The sequence below is a fragment of the Chlorella variabilis genome (assembly GCF_000147415.1).
Source record: "Chlorella variabilis unplaced genomic scaffold CHLNCscaffold_14, whole genome shotgun sequence".
Classification (NCBI taxonomy): Eukaryota; Viridiplantae; Chlorophyta; class Trebouxiophyceae; order Chlorellales; family Chlorellaceae; genus Chlorella; species Chlorella variabilis.
Genome location: NW_005435074.1, coordinates 452,103 through 476,525, shown reverse-complemented (window position 1 = coordinate 476,525; position 24,423 = coordinate 452,103). Strand labels below are relative to the sequence as shown.

At 68.4% G+C, this 24,423-nt stretch overlaps 5 protein-coding genes across 5 annotated transcripts in view; 3 read left to right on the top strand and 2 right to left on the bottom strand.

The window, feature by feature from the left end:
- Positions 1 to 227: 227 nt before the first annotated feature.
- On the top strand, positions 228 to 3,403 carry CHLNCDRAFT_135604 (hypothetical protein; the record flags this gene model as incomplete). Its single annotated transcript, XM_005846389.1, has 9 exons — positions 228 to 299; positions 388 to 613; positions 758 to 913; positions 1,104 to 1,247; positions 1,437 to 1,684; positions 1,893 to 2,303; positions 2,479 to 2,754; positions 2,887 to 3,001; positions 3,243 to 3,403. 9 exons carry the CDS (start codon positions 228 to 230, stop codon positions 3,401 to 3,403), a joined length of 1,809 nt encoding a protein of 602 aa, XP_005846451.1.
- Positions 3,404 to 4,231: 828 nt separating this feature from the next.
- Positions 4,232 to 9,595, top strand: CHLNCDRAFT_36050 (hypothetical protein). Its single transcript, XM_005846388.1, has 13 exons — positions 4,232 to 4,476; positions 4,605 to 4,916; positions 5,043 to 5,147; positions 5,276 to 5,450; positions 5,744 to 6,032; positions 6,159 to 6,332; positions 6,470 to 6,638; positions 6,838 to 6,978; positions 7,223 to 7,382; positions 7,595 to 7,706; positions 7,871 to 7,954; positions 8,133 to 8,328; positions 8,531 to 9,595. The coding sequence occupies exons 1-13, from the start codon at positions 4,381 to 4,383 to the stop codon at positions 8,780 to 8,782; spliced, it is 2,265 nt and encodes a 754-aa protein (XP_005846450.1). The 5' UTR covers positions 4,232 to 4,380; the 3' UTR covers positions 8,783 to 9,595.
- A 2,366-nt stretch (positions 9,596 to 11,961) lies between these two features.
- On the top strand, positions 11,962 to 17,238 carry CHLNCDRAFT_58255 (hypothetical protein; the record flags this gene model as incomplete). Its single annotated transcript, XM_005846387.1, has 13 exons — positions 11,962 to 12,184; positions 12,367 to 12,843; positions 13,030 to 13,243; positions 13,379 to 13,841; positions 14,020 to 14,359; positions 14,484 to 14,627; positions 14,793 to 15,173; positions 15,409 to 15,563; positions 15,662 to 15,785; positions 15,963 to 16,127; positions 16,285 to 16,457; positions 16,600 to 16,852; positions 16,981 to 17,238. Exons 1-13 carry the CDS (start codon positions 11,987 to 11,989, stop codon positions 17,236 to 17,238), a joined length of 3,345 nt encoding a protein of 1,114 aa, XP_005846449.1. The 5' UTR covers positions 11,962 to 11,986.
- Positions 17,239 to 18,594: 1,356 nt separating this feature from the next.
- Positions 18,595 to 20,601, bottom strand: CHLNCDRAFT_36044 (hypothetical protein; the record flags this gene model as incomplete). The annotated part of the gene is made up of 6 exons (XM_005846212.1): positions 20,487 to 20,601; positions 20,189 to 20,327; positions 19,769 to 20,083; positions 19,524 to 19,683; positions 19,319 to 19,427; positions 18,595 to 19,198 (listed from the first exon to the last, which is right to left on the bottom strand). Exons 1-6 carry the CDS (start codon positions 20,528 to 20,530, stop codon positions 18,595 to 18,597), a joined length of 1,371 nt encoding a protein of 456 aa, XP_005846274.1. The 5' UTR covers positions 20,531 to 20,601.
- A 465-nt stretch (positions 20,602 to 21,066) lies between these two features.
- Positions 21,067 to 24,423, bottom strand: part of CHLNCDRAFT_135599 (hypothetical protein) — a gene marked incomplete at both ends in the record, with an annotated part of 6,079 nt that continues 2,722 nt past the window's right edge. Inside the window, 12 exons of the mRNA XM_005846211.1 lie at positions 21,067 to 21,280; positions 21,414 to 21,513; positions 21,663 to 21,735; positions 21,845 to 21,874; positions 22,023 to 22,082; positions 22,207 to 22,297; positions 22,443 to 22,531; positions 22,658 to 23,294; positions 23,419 to 23,588; positions 23,750 to 23,903; positions 24,017 to 24,100; positions 24,272 to 24,353. Of these exons, the coding sequence (XP_005846273.1) occupies positions 21,067 to 21,280; positions 21,414 to 21,513; positions 21,663 to 21,735; positions 21,845 to 21,874; positions 22,023 to 22,082; positions 22,207 to 22,297; positions 22,443 to 22,531; positions 22,658 to 23,294; positions 23,419 to 23,588; positions 23,750 to 23,903; positions 24,017 to 24,100; positions 24,272 to 24,353 (1,784 nt within the window). The remainder of the gene's footprint in view (positions 21,281 to 21,413; positions 21,514 to 21,662; positions 21,736 to 21,844; positions 21,875 to 22,022; positions 22,083 to 22,206; positions 22,298 to 22,442; positions 22,532 to 22,657; positions 23,295 to 23,418; positions 23,589 to 23,749; positions 23,904 to 24,016; positions 24,101 to 24,271; positions 24,354 to 24,423) is intronic.

The window sequence follows — 24,423 nt, the reverse complement described above, 5'->3', positions numbered from 1 at the left end:
CAGATTTTGAGCTGTGCACTTCGGACCTCGGCTGATTGCCAGTTTTCCTGGGACAGCCTGATCAGGATGTTCAACCCGGAGATGATGGCGATGGCGCAGGACATGATGAGCAAAATGACGCCAGAGCAGGCAAGCCTCCCTCGTTGTCCTCCATCAAAACTGAATGGTGCAGTTCCGCCGACGATTGGCAGTATTGACCGCTCTGTGGGTGCCCCGCCACACTGCAGATGGCGGAGATGCAGCGCATGGCCCAGAACATGCCGCCGGAGATGATGCAGCAAGCCATGGGCCAGATGCAGGTGCGGCGGTACGGTTGCCATACCTTCGGACGATCCACAGCCAGACACCGACCACCCTGGCTCTCTCAACCCCTTGCCCCCCGCGCAGAATGCGACGCCCGAGCAGATTCAACAGATGCGGTCAGCCACTGCAGGCATGTCTGGGGACCAGTTTGCCAGCCAGGCGGCCAGCCAGGTGGACCAGCAGAGCGGACAGCTCAAGTACCAGCTTGCGGCGGCGGCGCAGCTGAAGCAGGAGGGCAACAAGCTGCACGGCGCCAAGCGCTTCCGCGAGGCGGCGGAGAAGTACGAGCGCGCGGTGTCCAACCTCCAGGGTGGGCTCTCACGGTGGATGCGCTTGCGGGTGGTGGAGCTCGTGGGCTGGCCGCATGACACCCGTCTTGCGTCTTGCGTCTACAGCTGCAGGCCTTGCCTCTCCCTCTGCACATGCATCTGCCTGCACCTGCCCCTCCCTGCAGGCCACACCAGCCAGCAGAGCCGCGAGCTGCGCATCAGCTGCCAGAGCAACCTGGCGAGCTGCTTCCTGCAGCTGGAGCGCTGGCGGGAGTGCGTGGACATGTGTGGCACCGTGCTGGCGCTGGAGAGCAGTAACCGCAAAGCGCTGTACCGCCGAGGTGCGGGTGCTGGGGAGAAACGGAGGATGGCAAGCTGGGGATGATTCCAGTGTGGTGTGGCTGGCGGCATGCGCGTGCATTGGCGCATCCTGGCATTTGCACATGTTGGCCGGGGGCCTACCACACCCACCAAGCGTGCCCTCGCCAAGGGGCCCTGCGTCTGTTTCCTACACTCCTCTGATGCGTGCAGGCCAGGCGCTGTGCGCGCTGGGGCAGTACGATAGCGCGGTACAGGATCTGCGCCAGGCGGTCAGCCTGTCTCCGGAATCGGAGAAGGACATCATTCGGGAGAAGCTGGCGGAGGCCAAGCAGAAGCAGAAGCAGGCATCTCAAGGTGGGTGCACATGCCGGCTGGCTGGGAGGCATGCTGGCTGCAGGGCGTACCTCTGTTGCCTGGAGCATGCGGTCACGCATGCTAGCTTCTATCATTGTGTGTGGTGCATTCGACCGCCATGGCGTGCTCCTGCCAAGCTGGGTGTGGTGGGGTTCTGACTGGAGCATGGTGCTGGCGCTGGTGCCGCAGGCTTTGTCATTGAGGAGGTGACAGAGGCGGCGGTAGAGGGGGAGCAGCGTGAGGGCGTGGCCCAGTCGGACACAGATGACGACATGCCGCCGCTGGAGGAGGTGCCAGTCGGGGCGGCAGCAGGAGCAGCAGCAGGAGCAGCAGCAGGAGCAGCGGGTGCTAGCGGCGCGGCAGGGTTTGGCATGCCGGCGTTTGTCCCACCGGGCGTTGATCCGCAGCGCATGCAGCAGACGGCGGACATGCTCAAGGTGCTCACGCGCCTGCTGCTGGGGCCAGCTGGGCCTGCACACCAGCACCCGTTTGCTGGCCAGAGCCAATCGGCGCCCAGCCTCCTGCCTGCACCTGCACCTGCCTCTGACCATGCATCCCGGCCCTGCCCGCGACTTTGCTGCTCCCTTTTCCCATTCCCACACCGATCCTCCTCCACCCCCATACCCCCACCTCCCTGCCGCGCAGTCCAACCCCGAGATGGCTCGCCAGGCGGCCGCCGCCATGGCTGCCATGAGCGACGACCAGATTGCTGCGCTGGCGGCGCAGAGCGGCATGCCAGGAGTCACACCCGAGATGGCCAAGCAGGCTGCTGCCATGATGCGCAGCATGCCGCCCGAGCAGCTGTCTGCGGCGGTGGCGGCCAGCGGCGGCGGCGCCTTCCCCGTGCCGCCGCCCGCCGCGGCCGCGGCGGCTGCGGCGTCGGCGACACCCGTGACGGCTGCTGCCCCGCCCGGCGGCGACCAGATGGCGGCTGCTGCGGAGGCGATGCGTCAGAACCCTGAGATGATGAAGCAGGCGGCGGCGATGATGGAGAGCATGGATGAGGCGGAGCTGCAGCGCATGGCTGCCATGATGCCGGGGGCCAGCGGTATGCAGGTGGGCGTGCAGGGGGCGCTGGCCGCCAGCTCAGCCATGCCGGCAGGCTGCCGCGGGTGATGTAGCGAGGCCGTGCCTGCGAGTCACGTCGCCAGCACAAGCAGGCACCCTTCTGGCACCCCAGGCCTGCTCCCCCGCCATGCTCCGCCCCCTCCTGCCACCTGTCGTCTTGCAGGCCGACCCCGCCCAAATGAAGATGGCCGCCAAGATGATGGCCAGCATGAGCCCGCAGGACATGGAGCGCATGACGTGCATGGCAGCAAGCATGGGGATGGGGCCCGGCACGGCGGCTGCAGCTGGCGGCGGCGGCGGCGCGGCCGCGGCCCCCGGCGCGGCGGCGGCGCTGGCCGGGATGCCTCCCGGCGGGTTTGACCCCAGCAGCATGCCTGCGGGCATGATGGACGACATGCGCAAGCGCATGCAGGACCCCGAGGTGCTGAAGATGATGAAGGTGGGGCAGGGAAGACGGGGAGAGCGAGGAGGGCAGCTGTTGGGATGTGTGCGCCTTCGTGTGTGCCTCCAAGCCAGTCCCTTCCCTGCCTGAGGCCTGCCGCTTCCCTCCACTGCTGCCTCGCCGGCGCAGGGCATGATGAAGAGTATGGATCCGGCGCAGCTGGCTGAGATGATGAAGGGGAGCGGGGTGAATGTGACGCCGGAGCAGGCGCGCAGCATGGTGGACAAGCTGGACAGCGTGTCGGGTGGGTGGCGGGAGCTGGGGCTGGGGGGCGGGGCTGGGGCTGGCTGGAGGCAGCAGGACAGACTGTGGCGGCAGGCAAGGGGTGTGCTCTACGCACGCATTAGCCCTGCCTGGTGCCCTGGGTGCTCTCGCCGCTGGCCCCCGCTCGCCCAACAGCCTGCCTGCTCCTCTCCTCCTGCCACCCGTGCTGCTCGTCACGCCGCCTTCCCCCTGCTTTCCTCCCGCCTTGCCCGCCTCTGCAGACAAGCATCTGGAGATCATTGCGCGCGTCATGGCCTTTGTCAACGCGCTACTCACCGCGTACCGCCGCGCCAAGGCGTGGGCCCTCAGCCAGGGCGCTCTGGCCATCGCCATTGCGGTGCTGGTCGTCGCGCTGGTGCTCAGGTGGCTGGGCTGGGTGTGAGCTTGGAGGCAGTGGCGGCGGGTCTGGGTGCGGGCCGCTTTTGTTTTGGCCTGCCCCCAGAGGTCTGGTGGAGGGCAATGCGGAGCAGGCCCCCCGAGCAGCGCGTGGACCCGCGCCAATGCTCAGCCATCCGGCACTTGCGCAGTTCATGTGGCTGCTCGCAGTTCCATCATGTTGTTGAGCTTGCTGCAATGAATATTCTGTAAGGGCGGCACAGAAAACCCCCTGTGGCAAGCAGCGCACATGTGGCGGACCATCACCCGCCACCGGCGCCAGCTGGAACTTTGTCCCACTGGCCTGCATCGCCTGCATATCACTTGCCAGTCCAATCCCCTCTCCTTATCACCTGCACGCCTGCAGCACTCACTGCGACAGTGAACTGCGCCAAGCCAGGAGGAGGGACTGTGTGCGCCCACCACCAACAAAGCGGCGAATCCTAGAGCGTGTGTCAGTATTGAATCCCTCGCCGCAGCCTGGATCTGCCACACTCTGATTCGCGGCATGGGGGTTTGGCGCCAAAGGCAAGCGCACAGCTCGAGGAGCCCCATTACGTTGGTGGCCACGGTTGCAATCGCGGCTGCAGCTGGGCGCACTGCACCAGCGCCAGTTGGCTAGTTAGCGCTACTGCCCCGGTTGCCGCCGCCACCGCCACTGCCCAAGGCAAGCCAGTGGAGGCACGTGATAGTGTTTGATCCATTGATTGCTATTTTTTCATGCCCCCTGATGCAGCCTGCTGATTTGCTGAGCAGCCGCTATCTGCCAAAGGCCGTCTGGCTCCGCACGCTTGCCTCGCGCCGCTCCCAACCGCCATGCGCGCCGCGGCCGCCCTGTGGCTCACCTGGCTGATCAAGCTGGGCGCCACCACCTTTGCGTCGCTCTACCCGCTGCGCGGCAGCCTGTGGCGCCTGCAGCACTTCTTCGACATCCTCGAGCTCTACTCCGCCGCAAACAGCAACCTGGATGTGTGGCTGCTGTCCATGCTGCACACGGCGGTGGTGGCGGCGCTGCTCAGCCGCGTCATGTCGCCGCGGCGGCGGTTCAGCGGCCTGGTGATCCCGGGGCCCTACTCCAAGGCACGCACGCCGCTGCATGCTGTCCAGCCAGGGCTGGCTGGGCAGGGGGGGGAGGCACAGGCGCGCCGCCATCCAGCAGCCTCGCCCGGCCTCACCACAGCGCCGTGCTGCCCGCTGCTGCATTGCAGGTGTCCCACGGCGTGTACTGGAGCTGCTCGCTGTTTGAGCTGCTGCTGCTGGGCAAGGCGGTGGTGGTGGCGGTGCTGGGGGAGGAGCGGCTGCTGCCGCCCGACCCCGGAGACGCCTCGGATCCGCCTGGCTCTGTGGGCCTGCTGTGCATGTATGCATCCATAGTGGTGGCCCTGCTCTGCTCCTTCATGGAGGGCTGGCTGGGCCAGCGGCTGGTGGCGCGCTGGCGCAAGCAGCACGAGGCGGCGGAGGAGGCGGCGGGGCAGGCGGGGGCGCGGCAGCCGCTGCTGGGCAAGGGCAAGGCGGCAAAGGTGCGAGGAGTGCCCCGCGGCCGCCGGCTGGCCGGTATGCTCAGCCCATGCCGCTTGGCCAGCAGCAATGCGCAGCTGGCACGTGTAGCGGCTCACGTGCCCAAGCCTGCCGGGCTCGCACCGCAGGAGGCCGACAGCGCCACCATTCCGGAGCTCATCAAGCTGTCCGCGCCAGACACCCACATCCTCTTCATGGCATTCACCGCCGGCGCCGCGGCGGCCCTGGGGCAGGCACGCCGCAGCCGGGGAAACACAAACCAGTCTGCAGCTGCGTGCGCTGTGCATGCAGGCGCCAACTCAGCGCCCATGCACACACTCCCACCCACACCCCTGCCAAGGCCCCGCCCCGCCCCCCGCAGGCCCTGGTGCCCTACTACACCGGAAAGATCATCGACTACGCCTCCATCGACCCCGACCCCCACGCCTTCAGGCTCACCACCCTCAAGATGCTGGGCGTGGCGCTGGGCTGCGCCTTCTTCACCGGCATACGCGGCGGCCTCTTCACGGTGCGTGCGGCCGGGAGGCGGTGTGAGCGTCGCGCAGCTGAGGAGGAGCGTGCATTGTGAGGAGGGGTGTGCATTGAGAAGGAGGGAGCCACAGGTTGTTGCCCAGGCACCAGCCCTCCCACACCACCTGTGCCGGTGCGCCGCAGGTGGCCATGACGCGCCTCAACGTGCGCATCCGCCAGCAGCTCTTCCGCTCCCTCATGCACCAGGCACGCCGCCCTGGCCGCATGCCGGCCGCCCTGCAAAACCTATCTCTGCTGCTGCCCCCATCGCTCCTCCTCTTCCCGCCACCCCTTGCACCTCGGCCCCCGCCGCCCACAGCCCTCCCTTTGCCTCCGCTCTCCTCTCCTCCTGGCCCGCCCCCGCAGGACGCCGGCTTCTTCGACACCACCAAGACGGGGGAGGTGACGAGCCGTCTGTCGGCGGACACCACCACCGTCTCGGACCAGATCTGCCTCAACCTCAACGTCATGCTGCGCTCCAGCACGCAGGCGGCCATGGTGCTGGTCTTCATGTTCTCCGCCTCCTGGCGCCTCACCGTGGTCACCTTTGTCATGATCCCGCTGGTGCTGGTCATCTGCAAGCTCTACGGCGCCTACTACCGCCGCATGTCCAAGAAGGCGCGCGCCGCGCTTTCCTTCCTGCCGGCTGCTTGCTTGCGGCGCCGGGCGCGGCGGCTCACCGGCGCACGCCAGCGTGCCGCTGCTGGGTGCGGCAGGGCAGGTGAGCCGACGAGCCGGCGCGCCCCCTGCCTGTCGGCGGTGCAGGTGCAGACGGAGTTGGCAGAGGCCAACAGCGTGGCGGAGGAGGCGCTGAGCAGCATGACCACGGTCAAGGCGCACGCTGCGGAGGACTCCACGATGGCCGCCTACGCGGCCAAGCTGACGCGCTTCTACCACCTGCAGCGGCGGTGGGGCCGCGCGCGCCCAACCCGCGCCGGCGCCGCGCTGCCTGCGTGCGAAGGGCCCTGCCCTTGTTGTGAGAAGCCTGCCCCGTTGCTGTGGGTGGCCAACCCTCATTCCCCTGCCCTGCTGCCGCCGCCTGCAGCGAGGCCGTCGCGTACGCCGCCTACATGGCCACCAACACCTTCCTGGCAGCTGCCGTGGTGGCCATCGTGCTGTACTACGGCGGCAGCCTGGTGCTCAAGGGAGCTATGAGCGCAGGCAGCCTCGTCTCCTTCATGCTCTTCCAGCAGAGCCTCAGCGCGGCCTTCCAGGTGGGCTGCAGGCGCTGGCTGTGGGGTGTGTGCATGGCGGCCATGGTATGGTGTGGCTCCCTGCCCATCTGCTGGGTGGGATGGCCCCAAGCTATTGGTGCCAAAGGCAGGCGCAGGCTTGGGATGGACGCCCGCAGCCCATGGTTTGCTTGTGTCGCACTGTGTGCGCGTGTTTGCCATGGCTTGCGTGTGTGTGCAGGCGCTGGGCGACGTCTTCTCCGCGCTGTCCGCCGCCGTGGGCGCCGCCGACAAAGTCATCGAGCTGATGAAGCGGCAGCCGGCGGTGGCGGAGACGGGCACGCTGGTGCCCGCCGCCTTTGCGGGCAAGCTCACGGTGCAGGTGAGAGGTGTGGCGATTGGGCAGGAGGGCTGCTGGCTGCTGGGTTGCTTGTTGCTTGCCCCACCCCTTGCCTGTCGTGTCGTGCCGTCGAGCGCTGCCGTCGTTGCCACCTGCCCTGCCCTTGTTCCAGCCCTTGCTCCAGCCCTCGCTCCTGCCCTCCCTCTGTCCCCGGCCCTGCCACCTGCCCCTCCCTGCCACCTGCCCCTCCCTGCCACCTGCCCCCCCACCTGCCCCCCTGATGCAGGACGTGGTGTTCCACTACCCGGCGCGCCCCACGCTGCGTGTGCTCAGCGGGCTCAGCGTGGTGGTCAACCCCGGCGAGATTGTGGCCCTGGTGGGGCCCAGCGGCGGCGGCAAGTCGAGCATCGTCAAGCTGGTGGAGCGGTTCTACGTGCCGGAGGAGGGTGAGGGGCGTGGGGGTGTGGGGGGTGTGGGGCGTGGGGGTGGGGGGAACAGGTGGGGGCTGCACAGCCTGGAGCGCACACTACTGTACTGAGGGGTGAGTCGTCGGTCTCTGGTTGCTCTGAGGAGGCGGCGGATGCAAGCAGGAGCAGCCGCCCCCTGCCCCTCAGCTCGATCTTCCCCCCACCCTGCCGGTCGCGCCCGTGCCGCGCAGGGCGGGTGCTGATTGACGACCGCCCCGTGGGGGAGTACGACCGCAAGTGGCTGAAGCAGCGGGTGGCGCTGGTCAGCCAGGAGCCGGTGCTGTACGCGCGCAGCATACGCAGGTGGGGGGCCGCGCCCGGCAGGCGGCCCGCACGCCTGCGCCGCGCTGTGTGCATGAAATGCTGGGACGCCGCCTGTCGCCACCTGGCCGGGCTGCTGGTGGGAGGGATCCGCCTTGCCTCCCTGTGCTCAGCGCCCCTGCTGCTGCGCCCATGTGGCGGCGCAGGAACATCCTGTATGGGCTTGAGGAGCAGGATGGGCTGCCGCCGGAAGAGGTGCCCACGTTTGCGGATGTGGAGGAGGCGGCGCGGTGAGGCGGCGCGCGCCTGCGCTGTCCGCGGGGCTGGGGTGGGCTGGGGCGCGGGCAAAGCGGCCAGCCACCAGGCCTGGGCGCCCCTCGGTGCCGCGAGCAGCGATGCCCTCGGGTTGTCGTTGGCCGAGAAGGGCGGCTGCTTGAGTGCTCGCTCCGCCGCCACGCGACCGTGCAGGCTGGCGAATGCGCACGACTTCATTTGCGCGCTGCCTGATGGCTACGAGACCGAGTGTGGGGAGAAGGGGGTGCAGCTGAGCGGCGGGCAGAAGCAGCGGATAGCCATCGCGCGCGCGCTAGTGCGCCGCCCCGCGGTGCTGCTGCTCGATGAGGCCACCAGCGCGCTGGATGCAGACAGCGAGGCGGTGGTGCAGGTGCGCGGGGTGCAGGCTTCCCAGCCCGCCGCGGACCGCACCGCAGCTCGCAGGCGGCAACGGGAGACGGAAGGGAGCTGGCACTCTGGCAGTGCCGACGTGTGCCGGGCCATGCGCGCGCGAGCACGCTGCGGCGGCGTGCTGTGCCGCGCTGTGCCACGCTGTGCCACGTCGCCTCCTCCCCCTTGCTTCCCGGGTGCAGGAGGCTCTGGACCGCACCATGAAGAGCCGCACGGTGCTGGTCATCGCCCACCGCCTCTCCACGGTGCAGGACGCGCACCGCATCGTGGTCATCCAGCACGGCCAGGTGGCGGAGCAGGGCACGCACGACCAGCTGCTGGAGGCGGGGGGCACGTACGCCAGCCTGGTGCGCCGCCAGCTGGCGCGCGCCCCCAGCGCCGCCGGCCTCCTCCCCTCCCCCAGCTCCGCCTCGCTCGCCGGCGGCCTGCACTGATGGCCCGCTGGCCCAGTGCTGCCCCGCAGATAGGAATAATGCTCGTTTTGATGCGGCGGGTCCGCATGCCTCATTGCTTGTGCGTAGCGCCTCCCGCTCCAGACCAGCCTTCAGCCCAACGGATGCATCCACCTGATTCATTTCACACACATCGAATACCAATTCCAATCATTTTGAAAGCTGCATCCGATACTGCATCCAATACTTCCGGCCGCCGACCGCCGAGCAGCGAGGCCCCGGTGGCGGGTGCAGCCTCAGCTGCCCTCCTCCTTCTGTGCCGCCATGTCGGCGAGGGGTTTGCCCACCGCCCGCAGGTCCAGCAGCGCGGCCCCGCCCGGATAGATGCGCTCGTAGCAGGCGGCGACGTAGGGGCACAGCGTGGCGGTGTGCGCCTTGCAGGCCGCATCAAACGCGCGCTGCTGCGGCTCGGCGAGCGTGTGTGTGAGGCCGTAGTGCGCCAGCGCCGCCGACACCGCCGTCAGCGACTCCTGCAGCGCCGCCGCCGTGGGCTGCTGCACCGACAGCGGCGCGCAGTGGCGCAGCTCGTTGAAGGCCGCCAGCAGGCCGTTGGCGTACACAGCCAGCGGCACGTGGTCCACCAGGGCCGGGGGAGGCGCGCCGCCGCCGCCGCCGCGGGGCGTCGCCGGCGTAGCCCCTCCCGCCGCCACGTCGCCCTCTGCTGCTGCCGTCGCCGCTGCCGCCGCCGCCGCGTCGCTAGCCTGCCTGTTGCGGGTGGCCAGGGCGCTGGGGCTGGACCACTTGTGGGCCTCCAGCAGCGGGCGGAAGGAGTCGGCGGCAGAGGTTACTGCCTGCGAGGATGGGAGGATGGGCAGCCGCAGAGGCAGCCAACGAGTCGGGCCGGGCAGCATGCCGGGTGGCCGGGACTGCTGCCAACTGCTGTGCCCTTCTCCAGAGGATGCACCCCCCGCCCCCACCGCCCACCTGCTTGTACATTGCCAGCACCGCCTGCTCAAACAGCGGGGCCAGCAGGGGCCTGAAGTCCAGCCCCACCCTGCCCAGGCTGGCGCCACAATACATGGTGTGGTCAAGCACGCTGGCCAGGCTGCCGCCCTCGCCGATGCGTGGCAGGTGCAGGCGCACGGCCTGCACAGCAGGGGCAGGCAGGCAGGCGGGCAGGTAGGCGGGTGAGGGTGAGCGGGTCAGCAAGGGTGGGCACAGCAGGGCACCAGCATGCATGGGTGGCTGGCATGCCGGCTGCTGTGAGAGACCTCCTACCGCAGCGGGAGCGGCAGCGGCAGCGGGAGCGGCAGCGGCAGCAGGGTGCGGCAGCAGCAGCACCTCAAGGTAGGCGGAGATGCGGCGCTGGGCCCAGACATACAGGATGCCGCCGTCCCCGCCCTTGGCGCCCTGCAGACCAGGGCGAGGCACGCAGGCGCGGCCGGGGCTCAGATCCAATCCATGCGAACCACCCCAGCCATCCAGCCAGCCAATCCAGCAAGGCGCTGACCCGGGCTGCCTTGGCTCCGCCCCTGCCTGCCCGTTGCCGCCGCGTGGCGGGGTCCCCCCCCACCTGGTCTGTGGTGGGGTCGTCTGCGAATATGGCCCTGTACTGCATGACCACGTCAAACAGGTGCAGGCGGTACACGTCGGTCAGGCGCTTGAGGAGCTCGTACGAGTGGCTGTCGTCCAGCTCCCCCACCAGCCCCGCCACCCACGCCTCGCGGCGCTGCAGAAAGGCGCGGCGCAGCTCCGCCTCTGCGCGGCGCGGGGGGCGGGCAGGCGGGCAAAGCAGGCGGGTTGGCGGATGGGCAGGCGGTGGCGAGGTGGGGAGGGATCAACGCGGGTTCAACCGCTGCTGCTCAAGCGGCCAGCGCGGTGGTTACTTTCCGCCCCATCCAGCCCCGCACCCACCCACCGGGGAAGGCGGCCAGGCGGCGCAGGTATCCGATGATGCGCAGGCACTCGGGCAGCTGGATGGCGCCCTGCAGCCGCTGCAGCAGCTGCTCCAGCATGTCTGCAGACACGCCGCCCGCCTCACGAACCAGGCGCTGCACCACGGGCAGGTCGCCGTGCATGACGGCCACCTGCGGGGGCGGGTGACCAGGGTGTGGAGGGAGGGTGAGCCGTCGAGGCGGTCTCCTGGCACTCCGCCTCCCATGTACTGCAGCACTACCACGAGTACTGCAGCACCACTCCCACCGCCCCAAGCCCTCGCCACAACACCCCTTCACGCCAGGCCGCAGGCCTTTTTGGCCGGCGGGCACAAGGCGTGCTCGCCCCTCCGGCAGCCCCGCCGGCAGGCGCCTGCCCGCCGCTCCCGCCGCCGCACCTTGTTGACAAAGGCGCGCAGGTCCAGGGCCTCGTCAAAGTTTCCACTGCGGCAGCATGTGTCCATCAGCTGCGGCACCTCCAGCACCTCCAGCACCACCGGGTGGGTGCCTGTGGAACACAGGACGGGCGGTGGGTGGGAGGGTCGCGTGAGAGGCCGCAGTCCTGCCCCTCCAAGCCTTCCAACTGTAGCCGCACAGCGCTGCCTGCCCTGCCTGCTGCCCAGGGAATGGCGAGCGAGCATGGCCCCGCCCGCCACACTCACTGTACAGCTGGCGGTTGTCGTTGCGCTTGGTGGCGATGGCGGCAGCCGAGTGGCGGAAGCGGTCGCAGGCGGCCTGCAGCTTGGGCAGGTCGCGCGCCAGGTCATCCAGGTGGCCGGTGGCGGCGGCCAGCTGCTGCTGCAGGTCTGCCAGGCAGCGGGTGGTGTCGATGAAGGAGCGGTAGTGCCCGACCGCCGTGTCTTGCAGCTGGCGGTGGAGCTGCTCCTGGTCGGCCCGCAGCAGCTCGGGCTCCTTGCTCAGCCGCTCCAGGCTGTAGCTCAGCAGCTCGGAGAAGTAGCTGCTCTCCTCCTGTTGCAGCTCGTCGGCCTCCACAGGCGGGGCGGGCCCCAGCACGCTGCTGCTCGTCATCGCCGCTGTCATGCCGTCACCAGCCCCTGAGGGCCGCCAACAGGGCCGGAACGGCTGTGTTTGTTTGGGCGGGTGTGATGGGCGACGTCACAGGCCTGTGCGAGCAGCGGCGAGCTGCTGTGATTGGTCGGGTGGAGTGATGAAGGCGATCAGGACCAACTGAGAGCCTTCCTGGGCAGCCACGAAGTACTGAAGTACCAGGCGTTCGGTTTTGGGGACAGCCCGCGACGTGCCCCGCATTTCACACCTCCCTGCCCACGGGCTGCTGTTCACACCCCTCTCCATGGCCAGGGGCAGGCGGCGCGTGAGCGCCGTGGGCTCTGCCCTCACCGTGCCCCAGTTGCTGAACGAGGCGCAGCGGGGGGCCGCTAGCGCCCACGTGCGGTATGCCAAGATGCTGTGGGAGTTGGCAACCGGCGACGCCAACGACACCCGCGACCAGCAGCTGGCGGCGATGAAGTGGTTTGCGACGGTGGCCGAGGTGCGGGCGGGTCTGTGCTGGCGGCAGGATGCGTTTTTTGTGGGAAGAACGCTCACCATGTAGCCAGGGCTGCATTGGTACACATACACTGCAGCTCCTGTGCCTGATTGCTCCAAATTACTGCTGCCAACTCCGCTTCTCCCGCTCGCCGCCCCTCCCGCCGCCTCCCTGCCCTGTTGCAGCCCACGGTGTACCAGTCGCGCCTGCTCAGTTTCTTCGGCACCTTTGCCATCGAGGCGGGCACCCCCGACCGCCTGGCCTTCATCGAGTGCCTGCTGGAGCCGCTGGTGGGGCTGACGTACGCCAAGGATGCCACGGCGCGGTGGCGCTTCTGCCAGCTGCTGCACGCGCTGGTGGGCAACCTGCCGGCGGAGGCGGAGCTGAGCGACGACGTGCTGGACGGCTTCCAGGAGGCCATGGAGGAGCGGCTGGAGGACGCCAAGCCCACCATTCGTGCGGTGGCGGTGCGCGCGCTGGCGCGCCTGCCGGACCCCGGCGACGGCGGCGACTTCCGGTCCTGCCCCCTCACCCGCGCCATGCTGGACATGCTGGCCGCGGAGAAGAGCAAGGCGGTGCGCAAGGCCATCCTGGCCACCCTGCCCTGCTCCGCCTTCACCCGCAAGTTCTTCACGGAGCGCACGCGTGACGAGGCCGACGACGTGCGCAGGCCGCCGCCGCCTCCTGCTGTGACGCCCGCATGAGCCCCGCGCCAGCCGCGGCCCGCCTGCCAGCTGCCGGCCTGCCTGCATTCAAGGCTGTAACCTGTACTACTGCCGCCTGCTGCGGGCTGTGCCGCTTACGCACGTCTCCGGCACGTCCCCCTGCCCCGCCCTGCTGCCCCGCAGGTGCGCAAGATGGCTTACATGGCGCTGGCCGAGCGCGTGCCGCTGGCAGACATGCCGGTAGCCGATGCGGCGGCGCTGCTGCGGGGCGGCCTGAGCGACCGCGCGGCGTCGGTGCGGGAGGCGGTGGCCAGCCGCCTGGTCATGGCCTGGCTGGACGGTGTGGACGGGGAGCCGCTCAAGCTGGTGCACGCGCTCAACGTGCAGGCGCACCCAGGTGCGGCGGGGGTCTGGGGATGGTGGCATGCCATGTGTCGTGCCTGGGGGGCATGGGCGGCGTGTTGCATGTGTAGTGTGCAAGCTTGCCATGGGAGCCCAGCCTGCTGCTGGCGCTCCCCTTCCCCCACCACAGAGGAGTGCGAGCTGGTGCTGCGCACGCTGCTGGACCGAGGCGTGGCCAACGCGGTGCACCTGGGCCGCATGGCGGAGAGCGACGGCCTGGGCCTGCGCGCCGATTTCTCCCAGCCCGGGGTGCTCATGGGCCCCGCCTCCGCCCTCTTCTGGCGCGTCGTCTGTGAGTGGCTGCACAGCCAGGCCACCAGCAAGGGCCTGGCCGCCGCCAACAAGGTGGGCGCCGCCGCCAACATCGACGCGGCGGCGGCGGCGGAGCGGCTCGAGGCGCTCGAGTCGGCCATGCCCGGCACGGTGGCAGAGATGGCTGAGATCATTGCCAAGCACGCGGCGGGTGGCGCGCGGTACCGCTTCTCCGCCGGCCAGCTCATGCAGCTGGCGGCCAAGTGCATGGACTTTGCGGATGCGGCGGGCAGGAGCGCCGCCTCGCTCATGCTGCGCCAGCTGCTGGCAGACGCGCCCAGGTGGGCGCCCCTCGTGAGGCTGTGTGTGGGCTTGCACTGGGCTGGGGGCCGGCAGCAGGCTTGCAGGAATGCATGCAAAAGGATTGGTGCTATACAGTTCGGCGCGGCTCACTGGTGCGCCCAGCTGCCGCATCACAAGGCGCCCTTACGGCCTGCCGCCCCCTGCCACCCGGCGCAGCGGCGACGACGCCGAGGAGGTGGCCGCCTGGGAGGAGGCGTGGCACAGCGACGCCTGGCTGCGCGCGCTGGCGCTGTTCCTGCGCAAGGTGTACGGCTCCCCCGCTGAGCTGGCGGATGCCATGCTGGACGTCATCGGCGCCCTCCACCGCCTGGCCGGCTTTGCCACCGAGGGCGTGGAGGTGGCGGAGCAGGCCTGGGTGCACGCGCTGGGCGTGGCTGGCCTGCTGCTGGAGCAGCTGCGCAGCGCGCGGCCCGCGCTGGCGGCGGGCGGCGCCTTTGGCCTGGCCGACCTGCTGCACGGTATCATCCAGCCGGGCGTGCGCCACCGCTCCGTTAAGGTGGGGCTGCTGGGAGGGGCAGGGCTGGCGTGGCAGCGTACAACACCATTTGCATATGGCACACAAGCGGTACATCCAGCAGCGGGCGCCCCTCACCTTTGTCTGGTTGGTTGCCTGCCCGCAGGTGCGGCGCGAGGCGGTGCGCTGCCTGGGCCTCTACTGCTTCCTGGAGGGCATCCCCACCTCCCCCGCCAGCCACCTGGTGGTGCTGCGCCAGAAGCTGCTGGAGCACGGGGAGTCGTCGGCGGTCAAGGCGGCGGCGGTGCAGGTGGGAGCGCGCCCGTCGTGCATGAAACGCCCCCCTCGATGCCTTCTTCACCTTTTCTTCCTGCAACTGCGTGCCTCATGAGCTGCCCCTCTGCTTTCTTCTTGATTGCTTCATCGCCACCCTCTTGACCCTCCCCTCCCTGGGTCTGCCGTGTTGCTGCTGCAGGCGCTGGGCGATGCGGCGCTGTCGCGCGGCATCAAGGATGTGGATGCGCTGGTGGTCCCCGAGATGGCGGCGCGCTACCACATGACCCTGGACACAGAGCGCCCGCTGGCGCACAACGTGGAGCTGCAGCAGGAGAAGCCGCTGCTGGGCCTGCTGCTGGAGATGCTGCACGAGTGGAGCGAGCGGTTTGAGGCGGCGGCGGCGGGCAAGAAGAAGGCGGCCAGGCGCAGCCGCACCAGCGAGGACGTGGAGCAGCAGGCGGCGCTGGGTGCGGCGCTGGTGGAGGCGCTGGCCCGCCTCGCCCGCTCCCACCTGTTCTGGGTGGAGCGACAGGAGCGGGAGGGGCGCCCGCTGGCCATGGAGGATGCGGAGGTCATCGAGGTGGGGCGGCGAGGGAGGGAGGGCCGGTGCCTGGGCTGGGTGGGAGGAAACCGGAGGGCCTGCTGTCCCAAGGAACCTGTTTGGTGCGAGGGGCAGCACATGCGCACGTTTGCGCGCAGCAGCCCACGCGGCGCCTGCTGCCCTCCGTTGCCTCGTGCTCCGTCTCCGCCCCGCCGCCGCCCGCCTGGCCATGCCTGTGACGCCGGGGGCCCTCCTCCACCCCTTTTCCCTGCAGGTGCTGGTGGACCTGCTGGTGCTGTACTTCAACCCCGCCATCGAGGCCGCCACCCTGGTGTCCCAGGCGCTGCCCGTCTTCTTCCAAAACTACGCCGAGCTGACACCCGAGCACCAGCAGTACCTGGCCACCGCCTTCCTGGCGGCGGCGCGCACGTGAGCGGCAACATCTCTGGCATGCACTCCGCGCGCCTCCCAGCCTGGCCGCTCACCTGGTGTCGGCTTGGCTGCCTGCCCCTTCCCGCTGGCTGCAGGGCTGCCTCCCAGGACAAGGCCAGCGGCAAGAAGGTCACCGCCGCCAACTGCACCTCCGCCAAGGTCATGGGCGTGCTGGCGCAGCTGCTCATGACGCCCTACCGCGGGGAGGACAGCAACAAGGTGGGAACCGCTGGTGGTGGTGGTGGTGTGGTGGTGCTGGCTGGGTGCTGGTGGTGGCAGGGCAGCGAGGGGCTTTCCGCTGGAGGAGTAGATTTGGGGCCCACCACTGACCGCTTGCAGTGTTGTTTTCATGCCAGCTCCCTGCCTGCTGCCTTGCCGTTCCCCTGCCCTGCGCAGCTTGAGGCCGTGGGCCACGAGATGCTGGTGGACCTTGTGCTGCGGGAGGCGGTGGTGTGCAGCAGCCCCGCCTACCTGCCCGAGGTGCCCAAGCCCTACCTGGCGGCGCTGTGCCGGGTGGCGGCGGCACTGGAGGTCTTCCCTGTGGGAGAGGTGCAGGATGGGGTGAGTGGCGCCGGCGGGGCCGTAGTATTGTCACCAGGCCGGTGCATGCGCCTGCAGCTGGCGCATGTGATGCCTGGTGTCGACTGGCAGGCTGCGTTCCGATGCATGCCATGGCACTCAAGCCATGCCACATGCCTGCCTGCCTCCCTTGCTGCAGGCCACGGTGCGCACCCTGAAGCAGCTGGCGCGGCAGGCCTGGGCGCAGGTGCCCGACCGCGCGATGCGGAAGGATCTGGACACCCTGCTGGAGAAGCTCAGCGCACGGGCGGCGCAGTTCTCGCTGCCGGTGGATCCCTTCACCCCCGAGGAGGTGGATGCACTGCTGGAGACGTGAGTGGCGGCGGCCCGGGGTGGCGGCTGCTGGGGCTGCCCGCTGCCTTTGCATCGAGGCCGCGAGAGCCGCATGGCTGGCTGGCCTGGGTGGGTGACAGGCGGGCTGCGCCGTGGCGTGCATCTCTGTCTCGTCCTGCAGGCTGCTGGATTACGACCGCAGCGGGCTGCTGGCCGACTACCCGCTGCCGTTTGATGCGGTGGCGGAGCCGGAGGGCGAGGCAGCCGGCGCGGCGCCCGTAGCCGGCAGCCGGGCCGCCAAGACGGCGGCCCGGGGCAAGACGCCGGCCCGCGCCCGCGGCGGCCGCCGCCAGCAGGCAGACAGCTCGGAGAGCGACGACGATGACAGCGGGCTGCCGATGCCGCAGTCGTCGGATGATGAGGCAGCAGAGGAGGTGAGAGGCGTAGGGGTGGGGAAAGCCGTGCAGCAAGCACAGCTGCTGCTGGGTTGCTTCCCTTTCCCTGCCTCGATCATTCCTGCCGTCCCTCACCTGCTGTCCCCTCCCTGGGTGGCTGCGTGCAGGGCACACCAGCGCGTGTGCCGCCCACGGGCTCCCGCCGCCAGCCCGAGCGTGCAGCCCGCAGCGCCCGCAAGCCGCTGGCCGAGCCGGCCACCCCATCCTCTGACGACGAGGAGGAGGAGAGCGAGGAGGAGGGCGACGACCTGTCGCCGCTGGCAGAGAACAGCCCAGCGGTGGTGCGCCCCACCAAGGCCCGCCGCTGCTCCAGCGACAGCGTGTCGGCGCTGCGCCAGGCGCTGCAGGAGAACCGCATCAGCTGAGGGCCTGTGCGGGCGGCTGGCCGCCCTGGGATGGACGAAGGCAGGCAGACAGGCACCATCCCTCCACGTTTTTGCAATGGACCACCCACTGTATTGTATTGACACCCGCTCCGCATTGCTGACTTTTTTTGAGGTGACCCTTTGCATGTCTGAACTGGAGAAATGGAAATATCTAGTTCACAGCACAATTACAAGCGCTACCCCCTGCGCATCTGGCTCACGGCCGCCTTGCGCCGCTTGGCGGGGTTGGGGTTGTTGTTCTCCTCCAGCTGCTGCACCTTGCTCTGCAGCTGCTGCACTTCGCCCTGCAGGTGCTCCGCCCTCCCTTCCAGCTCCCTTTGCTGCTCCTCCCAAGCTTTCCTTTCACGCTGCAGATGGACCAGGGCAGGGGGCGTGCCAAGCACAGCTGTTGGGATTACCGCAGGGATGCATCCGCATCCTGGCTCTCCTCACCTTGAGTTGCTTGAGCTTCAGGTCCTTCCGCTGAATCTGCCCCTGCAGCGCCTCAATCTCGGCGCTCTTGCAGGCCACCTCCTGGTGCAGCTGCTCAATCGCAGCAGGGGCTGCGCCCTGCTCCGCCGCCTCCTCATGGGCGCCTGCAACCCCTGCTGCTGCCTCATGCTGTGCTGCTGCTGCCGCGTGCGACTCTGCCAGCTGCTGCGTCTCTGCCAGCTGTGCGCGCAAGTCCTCAGCCGTAGCCTTGGCAGCAACAGCCGTAGCTCTCTCGACTGCAGCATGCCGCTCCTGCTCCAACAGCCTGGCCTGCAACGCCTCCACCTGCTGCCTCAGCAAGGAAGTCTCCTTTGCTGCCACTCGCTGCTCTGCCGCAAGCTTGTGCAGCTGCACAGCAGGCAGGAGGCAGAACTTGAAGGTGCTGGGCAGTAAATTGGCTGCAATCCAGACACGAGCTACCCACAATGGTTACAAGTTGCTGCCCAGGGCACACCTCTTCCCTCTCTTGCCGAGACTGCTCCTGCTCCTGCCGCAGCTGCCCAGCCTTCTGCAGCTCCTGCATGTCAGCATAGCAAGCAATCAGCACAGCACTGCCTGTGGGGCGGCAACCTCAGAACACAGTCACAGCAGCACTGTCCCTACCTGGCCCAGCTCCGCCCGCTGCTGCTGCAGCTGCTGCTCGGCCAGCTGCAGGTCCGCCGCCGACCTCTGCGCCACACGCTGCGCCTCCTCCGCCTCCGCCTTGAGCGCCCAAACTCGCCCACTCAGCGCCTCGAGCTGCTGCAGCTTCTGTAGCTGCTCCTCGTACTGCTCGGTGGGCACATACACGCCTGCATGAGGCCCGGGGTCAACCCCAATGAGCGCCTTTGCTGGCCTCTGTCTTTGCTGTTTCCTTAGCTGCAGCTACCTTGCCATAGGCAGACGGCTGGCCCAGGGCACACCTGCTGCCCACCAGGGCAAGCAGGGGCAAGACACGCCAGCCACAGCCGCCCCGCTGCCCTCCTCACCATTCTTCTGCCGCTCCGCCACCTGCTGCTTGAACTGCTCAAACTCCTCCCTGTTCGGCGCCTTGATGCTTGTGGAGGTGACCTGCATGCCAATCAGGCACGAAAACGCATGGGCATGCACATCGAGAAAAAAGGGGCAGACGCAGGGGCAAAGTATCCGAGCCCCTATAGCCTCGCTGGCCAACAACCTGTCCTGCCTCACGCATCCACGCCTGCCGCCCCTGCCCACCTGCGGCTTGTTCTTGATGCTGCGGGCCCGGTGCGCATAGTCCAGGGTGGAGGCCGTCTCCTCCCGGCACTGCGCTGTGGGCGCCACCGCGGCAATGATGCAGGTGCTGGCGTTGCCGCCCAGCGAGTCCTGCAGCAGCCGTGTGAGCTTGGACCCACGGTAGGGCACGTGGCCCTGCCCCTCCACCAGCGCCGTGATCACGCGCCCCAGCGTCAGCAGCGACCTGTTGATGCTGCCCGCCTCCTTGGCCCGCTGGTCCACCGCGCCAGACCTGCGCAGGGCAGGCATGATGGCAGGCAGGAGGGATGGCAGGCAGGTTCCGAGTGTGCGCTGACTGGTGCCCAGCTGCCCGCAGCTACTCGGCTTGCAAACATGCACCAGGGCAGATCACCTGCTGGCACTCTCCGAGCCAGCCAAATCCACCAGGTGAAGCCTGCCCCGCCGCTCCACCAGCTCGCTGTTGCTGGTAACCTCCCGCACACACACATCCACGATGAACACTGCACAACAGATGCCCCCAATCAAGGGCGACAGGTGTCAACAGGTGCATGTCGGGTGCGCTCTTCCTCGACCCTGCCCCCTGAGCACTCCCTCACCAGCATGGGAGCGAGAGGATTGGCTGTTGAGCAGCGTCTCCGCTGTGCGGCGCTTGACGGTGCCGCGCTCCAGCAGCGCCAGCGCCTCGCCGCAGCTGCTCACTGTGCACTTGGTGAGGCCCTTGAGCACCATCGCTTTGCCGTCCTCTAAAATGTCAACCTGCTGGGTGGGCAGGGCAGCAGATGAGCGCATGTGCCAGCAGGCATGGGCAGCGGCAGGGGGTCTGCCATGATCCAACACGCACCTTGGACGCGCCATCGGACAGCAAGTCTGTCAGGACTTCATTGTAGAGCTCCAGATAGCTGCAGCTCAGGCTGATGCACGCGCCCGCCTGGCTCTCCTCCGTGTAGGCAAAGATGTGATGCAAGGCTCGCGGGATGATGCCGGCACATGGCCATGCCTCGCCCCCGCCCAGCGCCCCGCACATGGTATGCGTCTTGCCGGAGCCGGTCTGGCCGTATGCAATGACGGTGCCATTGCATCCCTGCAACACACGGCCCACAATGTCCGCTGCTGCAGCTGAGTAGACGGCATCCTGGGTGGCATCTGGGCCAAAGACCTGCACCAGAGGGGAGCGTGCAGCGCAGAGGCTGGCAGGTCAGCCAGTCTGCAGGCGAGCGGCCACAATGTAAACTCAGAAGCACAAATCAATGCGCAGGAGCACCTGGTCAAACTCATATGTCTGTGCCTTCTGCTGGGTGCTGGCGCTCGACGTGCCTCGAATCAGCGCCACCACCTGCCCCGCCTCGTCGCACCGCACCACCTGTGGCGTGGCTTTGGTCAGCTCCTCCTTGCTGGGCGGCCTGCAGCGGGGGCGGGCAGGTTCTGGCTGCGCAGTCAGATACACAGGAGCAGCTGTTGCCAGCAGCGACGACGGCGGAAGGAAGGTTTGACGGGGCGGCCCAAAACAGCTGCCGGCAGCCAAAGCCACGACGCCCAGCAGACGTTCTGCCCTTGCACACCTGCAGCGCACAACGACACGCACACTCTGAGGGCCGCTGGACATGGTGGCGGGAGGCTACAGCTAAAACGCTGCTGCTGGCAGCTGCCTCAGCGGCGTTCTCAATGCACTTCTGGTGATCGGGTTTGTTGGCACTGGAAAGGCAGCCGGAAATTATTGTTGGCCCACTCAATGCCAGGTACTGCTTGGTGGGCCGCGGTACATGTTTTGCCCCAGCCCCCCCTCTCTGCATTCTTAGATAAGCACAAACATGAAACCACATCTGCGCTTGCGCCAGCCACTGAACAAGGCGGCATACACTGCTTTACACACAACCACACATCGAAGAGCACCTCAACCAACCCAAACGGCCATGGCCTGTTGCCCTTGCGTTGCAATCATCACCTTACACGGTGTGAAGCCTGATCTGTTGCAATTCATGCGAGCCACGGAAGACGGAAGGAAGCTGGGTCAGACGTGTAGCAGAGGGGTACAACCGAGGTGATTACCGAGTGATGTGGGGCAAAAAACGGATGCGTGTGGGGGCAAAAAACGGATGCACTACTCAGCGGCGAGTGCGCGTGTCGAAACCGACAGCTGGTTCAATGCTTGATGATGATCATGTCCCGCAGCACAGGCCGGGGCCGGCGGTACCGCCGCAGCAGCAGGCTGGAGCAGACGACGCTGACGCTGCTGAGCGCCATGCAGCCGCCCGCCACCCAGGGCGGCAGCTGCATGTGGGTGGCGGGGTACAGCACGCCTGCCGCGATGGGGATCATCAGCATGTTGTACGCCAGTGCCCAAAAGTAGTTCCACCTGCAGGCCAGGCCACGGGCGGAAAGGGCAGGCGGTGAGTGCAAGGCTGGACACCCAGGCCAGCACCACGCTTGTGCCGGCAGGCAGTCGCAAGAACAAACACAAACACGCAGCAGGCGGGGGCGGGCGCCACCTGATCCTGTTGACGGTGGTGCGCGACAGGTCCAGCGCCATCAGCAGGTCCTCCAGGTCGCTGCGCATCAGCACATAGTCGGCCGCCTCGATGGCCACGTCTGCAGCAGGGTGGAGGGGTGGCAGGGTGATGGGAGGGTGATGGGAGGGCGATGGGGGGGTGATGGGAGGGTGATGGGAGAGGCACGTGGGCAGCAATGGCGGGCTGGCGACCCTGGGGGGCTGACAGGGCCCTGCCAGACCGGCTCACCAGTGCCGCTGCCGACCGCGATGCCGACGTCGGCCTGGGCCAGAGCGGGTGAGTCATTGACGCCGTCGCCCACCTGAGGGGAAAGCAACAACATGGGGGCTCAAGCGCAAGCCAGGCCAACCAGAGGGCAGGCCTGCCCGTGACAGCGGAGTGGAGGCACTGCGCCCCCCTGGGCTGCGCACCATTGCGGTGGGTGCCTGGGCTTGCAGCTCCTGCAAGCAGGGTGGTGCGAAGGCAACAACTTTGGTAAGCATGCGTACACTTGCTGGAAAAGGCAAAATCAATCAGACGGGGGTTTCAGAGGGTCGGCAACACCTCCTCCGCCACCACCCCCACCGCCTGGCACAGCCGCCCACCCACCTGCACTTTCTCCACCTTGCCGGCCGGCAGCACCTCTGCAAACACTGTGGTAATGCCCAGCTGCAGCAGGAGCGCAGAAGGCCGGTGACACAGGCATCCGTCAGCGGACCAAGCTGGCCTACAGCCAGCCCAGCAGCATGTTGCAATCAGGCGCCACCCCACGCGCTAGCTGCACCGGCCCCACCTGGTCGCCGATGGACCGTGCCGTGCGCCAGTTGTCTCCCGTCAGCAGCACGCAGTGCATGCCCATCTGGTGTAGCGCTGCCACCACGCCCCTGCAGGCCAGGGCGGGGAAGGCAGGGCAGGGCAGAAATCTCACACACACCCCAGTCCGACGTGCTTGGCCAGCTTCTTCCTACAAGGCGGCGGCACACCAGCAGCAACCCAGCACCAATTGGGATCCCGCCGTCACCCACCCACCTGGCCTCAGGCTTGATTGGGTCCATCACCGCCACCACGCCCACCAGCGCCTGCTGCACCGCCACCAGCACGCACGTGCTGCCCCGGCCCTGCGCCACAGCACGGGTGCAGCCAGGTGGTGAGAGCACATGCCCAGGGGCAGAGGCAAGCGAGCAGAGGTGAAACAGCGGGAGGTGCTGCCAGCCCCACGCTGTGGCTTCCCAGGCCTCGGTCACCTCCTGATCTCGCATGTACGCCTCGGCCGCCGGCGGAATGGCCACGCCTGCCGTCGCAAGCTGCCGCACGTTGCCCACCGTGACCAGCACCCCGCTGGCTGCCGCCTTCTTCTCTAAGGCCCCGCCCGCTGCCTGCCGAGGCAGGCTGCTGGCTGCCGAGGAGACCAGGCTGGCCAGCGAGGCTGCCCCGCCGCCGCGCACCGATGCCGCGGGTGGCGACAGCTCCGCCTCTGGCGCCGCCGCCGCCGCCGCCGCCGCCTGCATGGCTGCCAGCTGCGAGCTGCTGTGGGGGCGGCTCATGCTGCCGGCGCCTGCCGCCGGCGACAGCTGCACCCAGCCGGAAATGCCCTGCCCCATGGCCACCTCCACATCCCGCGCCTGCAGCAGCGGCGGCGCCACGCTGGCGCTGCCGCCGCCGCCGCTCGCCGCCTCGTCCTGCTTGAGCTGCTGCTGCTGCTGCTGCCGCTCCAGCTTGAGAATGGCGGAGGCCAGCGGGTGCTCGCTGTGCTGCTCCACCGCCGCCGCCAGCTCAATCACGTCTGCCACACCCAGGTGCGGGTGCAGCGCCCGCACATCCACGACGTGCGGCTTGCCAGCCGTCAGCGTGCCCGTCTTGTCAAACACAACCGTGCGCACCCTGCGCAGAGGGCAGGTACGGCCAATGCCAGGGAGCGGTAATTGGTGGGGAATTGCCAGAGCTGGCGGGCCAGCAGACCACTCCCGCAAAACAATGCCACACACGGGAGTATGCGCGTCGCTACCTGCTGGCTCGCTCCAGTGCCTCTCCGCCCTTGATGAGGCAGGCCTGGGAGGCGGCCACCCCTGTGCCCACCATCACGGCGGTGGGTGTGGCCAGGCCCAGGGCACAGGGGCAGGCGATGACAAGCACCGCGATGCCAAAGAGAAGGGCAAAGAGGAAATGGTTGTGGCCCTGCGGGGCACAACACAGGGCAGCGGCGGCATGCCCGGTGGTGACAACAGGCCAGGCCCTGAGCGCAAACAACAGACGGCAGGCCTCCACAAGCATGCACAACCTGCCCCTGCACCATCCGGTGGCTGCGGAAGGGCCTTCTGCGTCGTGGCAGCGCCGACCACCGCCCTGCTTGCCTTTGGCAGCCAGGTGTCTGGGTACCAGCCCAGCCTGCCAGCCAGATACCAGGCCAGCCAGGTGAGCAGCGCCAGAGCCGCCACCACCGGCACAAACACCGCGGACACGCGGTCGGCAAAGGCTTGGATGGGTGCCTTGCTGCAGCAGCGGGGAGCGGTGGAGACGGTGTGAGGAGAGAGGGGAGCAGGGCAGCAGCAAGCTAGCCGGCAGCAGCAAGCTGGCTGGCAGCAGCGGGGCAGGAGAGCAAGGACACACGCTCCACGCCCCGGGCCTGCCTGAGCTGCGCGCTTTCCACCAGCCGCACAATCTGGGACAGAGCGGTGTCGGAGCCCACCCTGCAGCCCAGCCAGGGGTGGGCAGGTGGCCGGTGCGTGGGTGAAGACACATGGCAGGGCTACCTACTCGCCCAGCACAAGCCTGCCCCAATGGAAAAGCCACCGGTTCCCGGGTTTGCCACCTCACAGCCCTGCCCATCATGTGCCGCCAGGCCACCCAGCGCGTCTCACCTGGAGGCGCTGATGCGCAGCGGGCCGCTCATGTTGACGGTGCCGCCGATGACGGCGTCGCCCGCCTGCTTGCGCATGGGGGCTGCGGGCACATGGCAGGCACGTGGCGCAGGCAGGCGGGGCGAGGTGGTGAGACCAGGGCGACGCAGGCA

Bases quoted from the DNA above. Each gene is read 5' to 3' on its own strand.
- CHLNCDRAFT_36050 (XM_005846388.1), top strand. From the start codon at position 4,381: ATGCTGCACACGGCGGTGGTGGCGGCGCTGCTCAGCCGCGTCATGTCG. The intron at 5,451-5,743 runs GTCGCGCAGCTG...CGCCGCCCACAG, and splicing joins GGCCGGGAGGCGGTGTGAGC to CCCTCCCTTTGCCTCCGCTC. The intron at 8,329-8,530 runs GTGCGCGGGGTG...TCCCGGGTGCAG, and splicing joins ACAGCGAGGCGGTGGTGCAG to GAGGCTCTGGACCGCACCAT.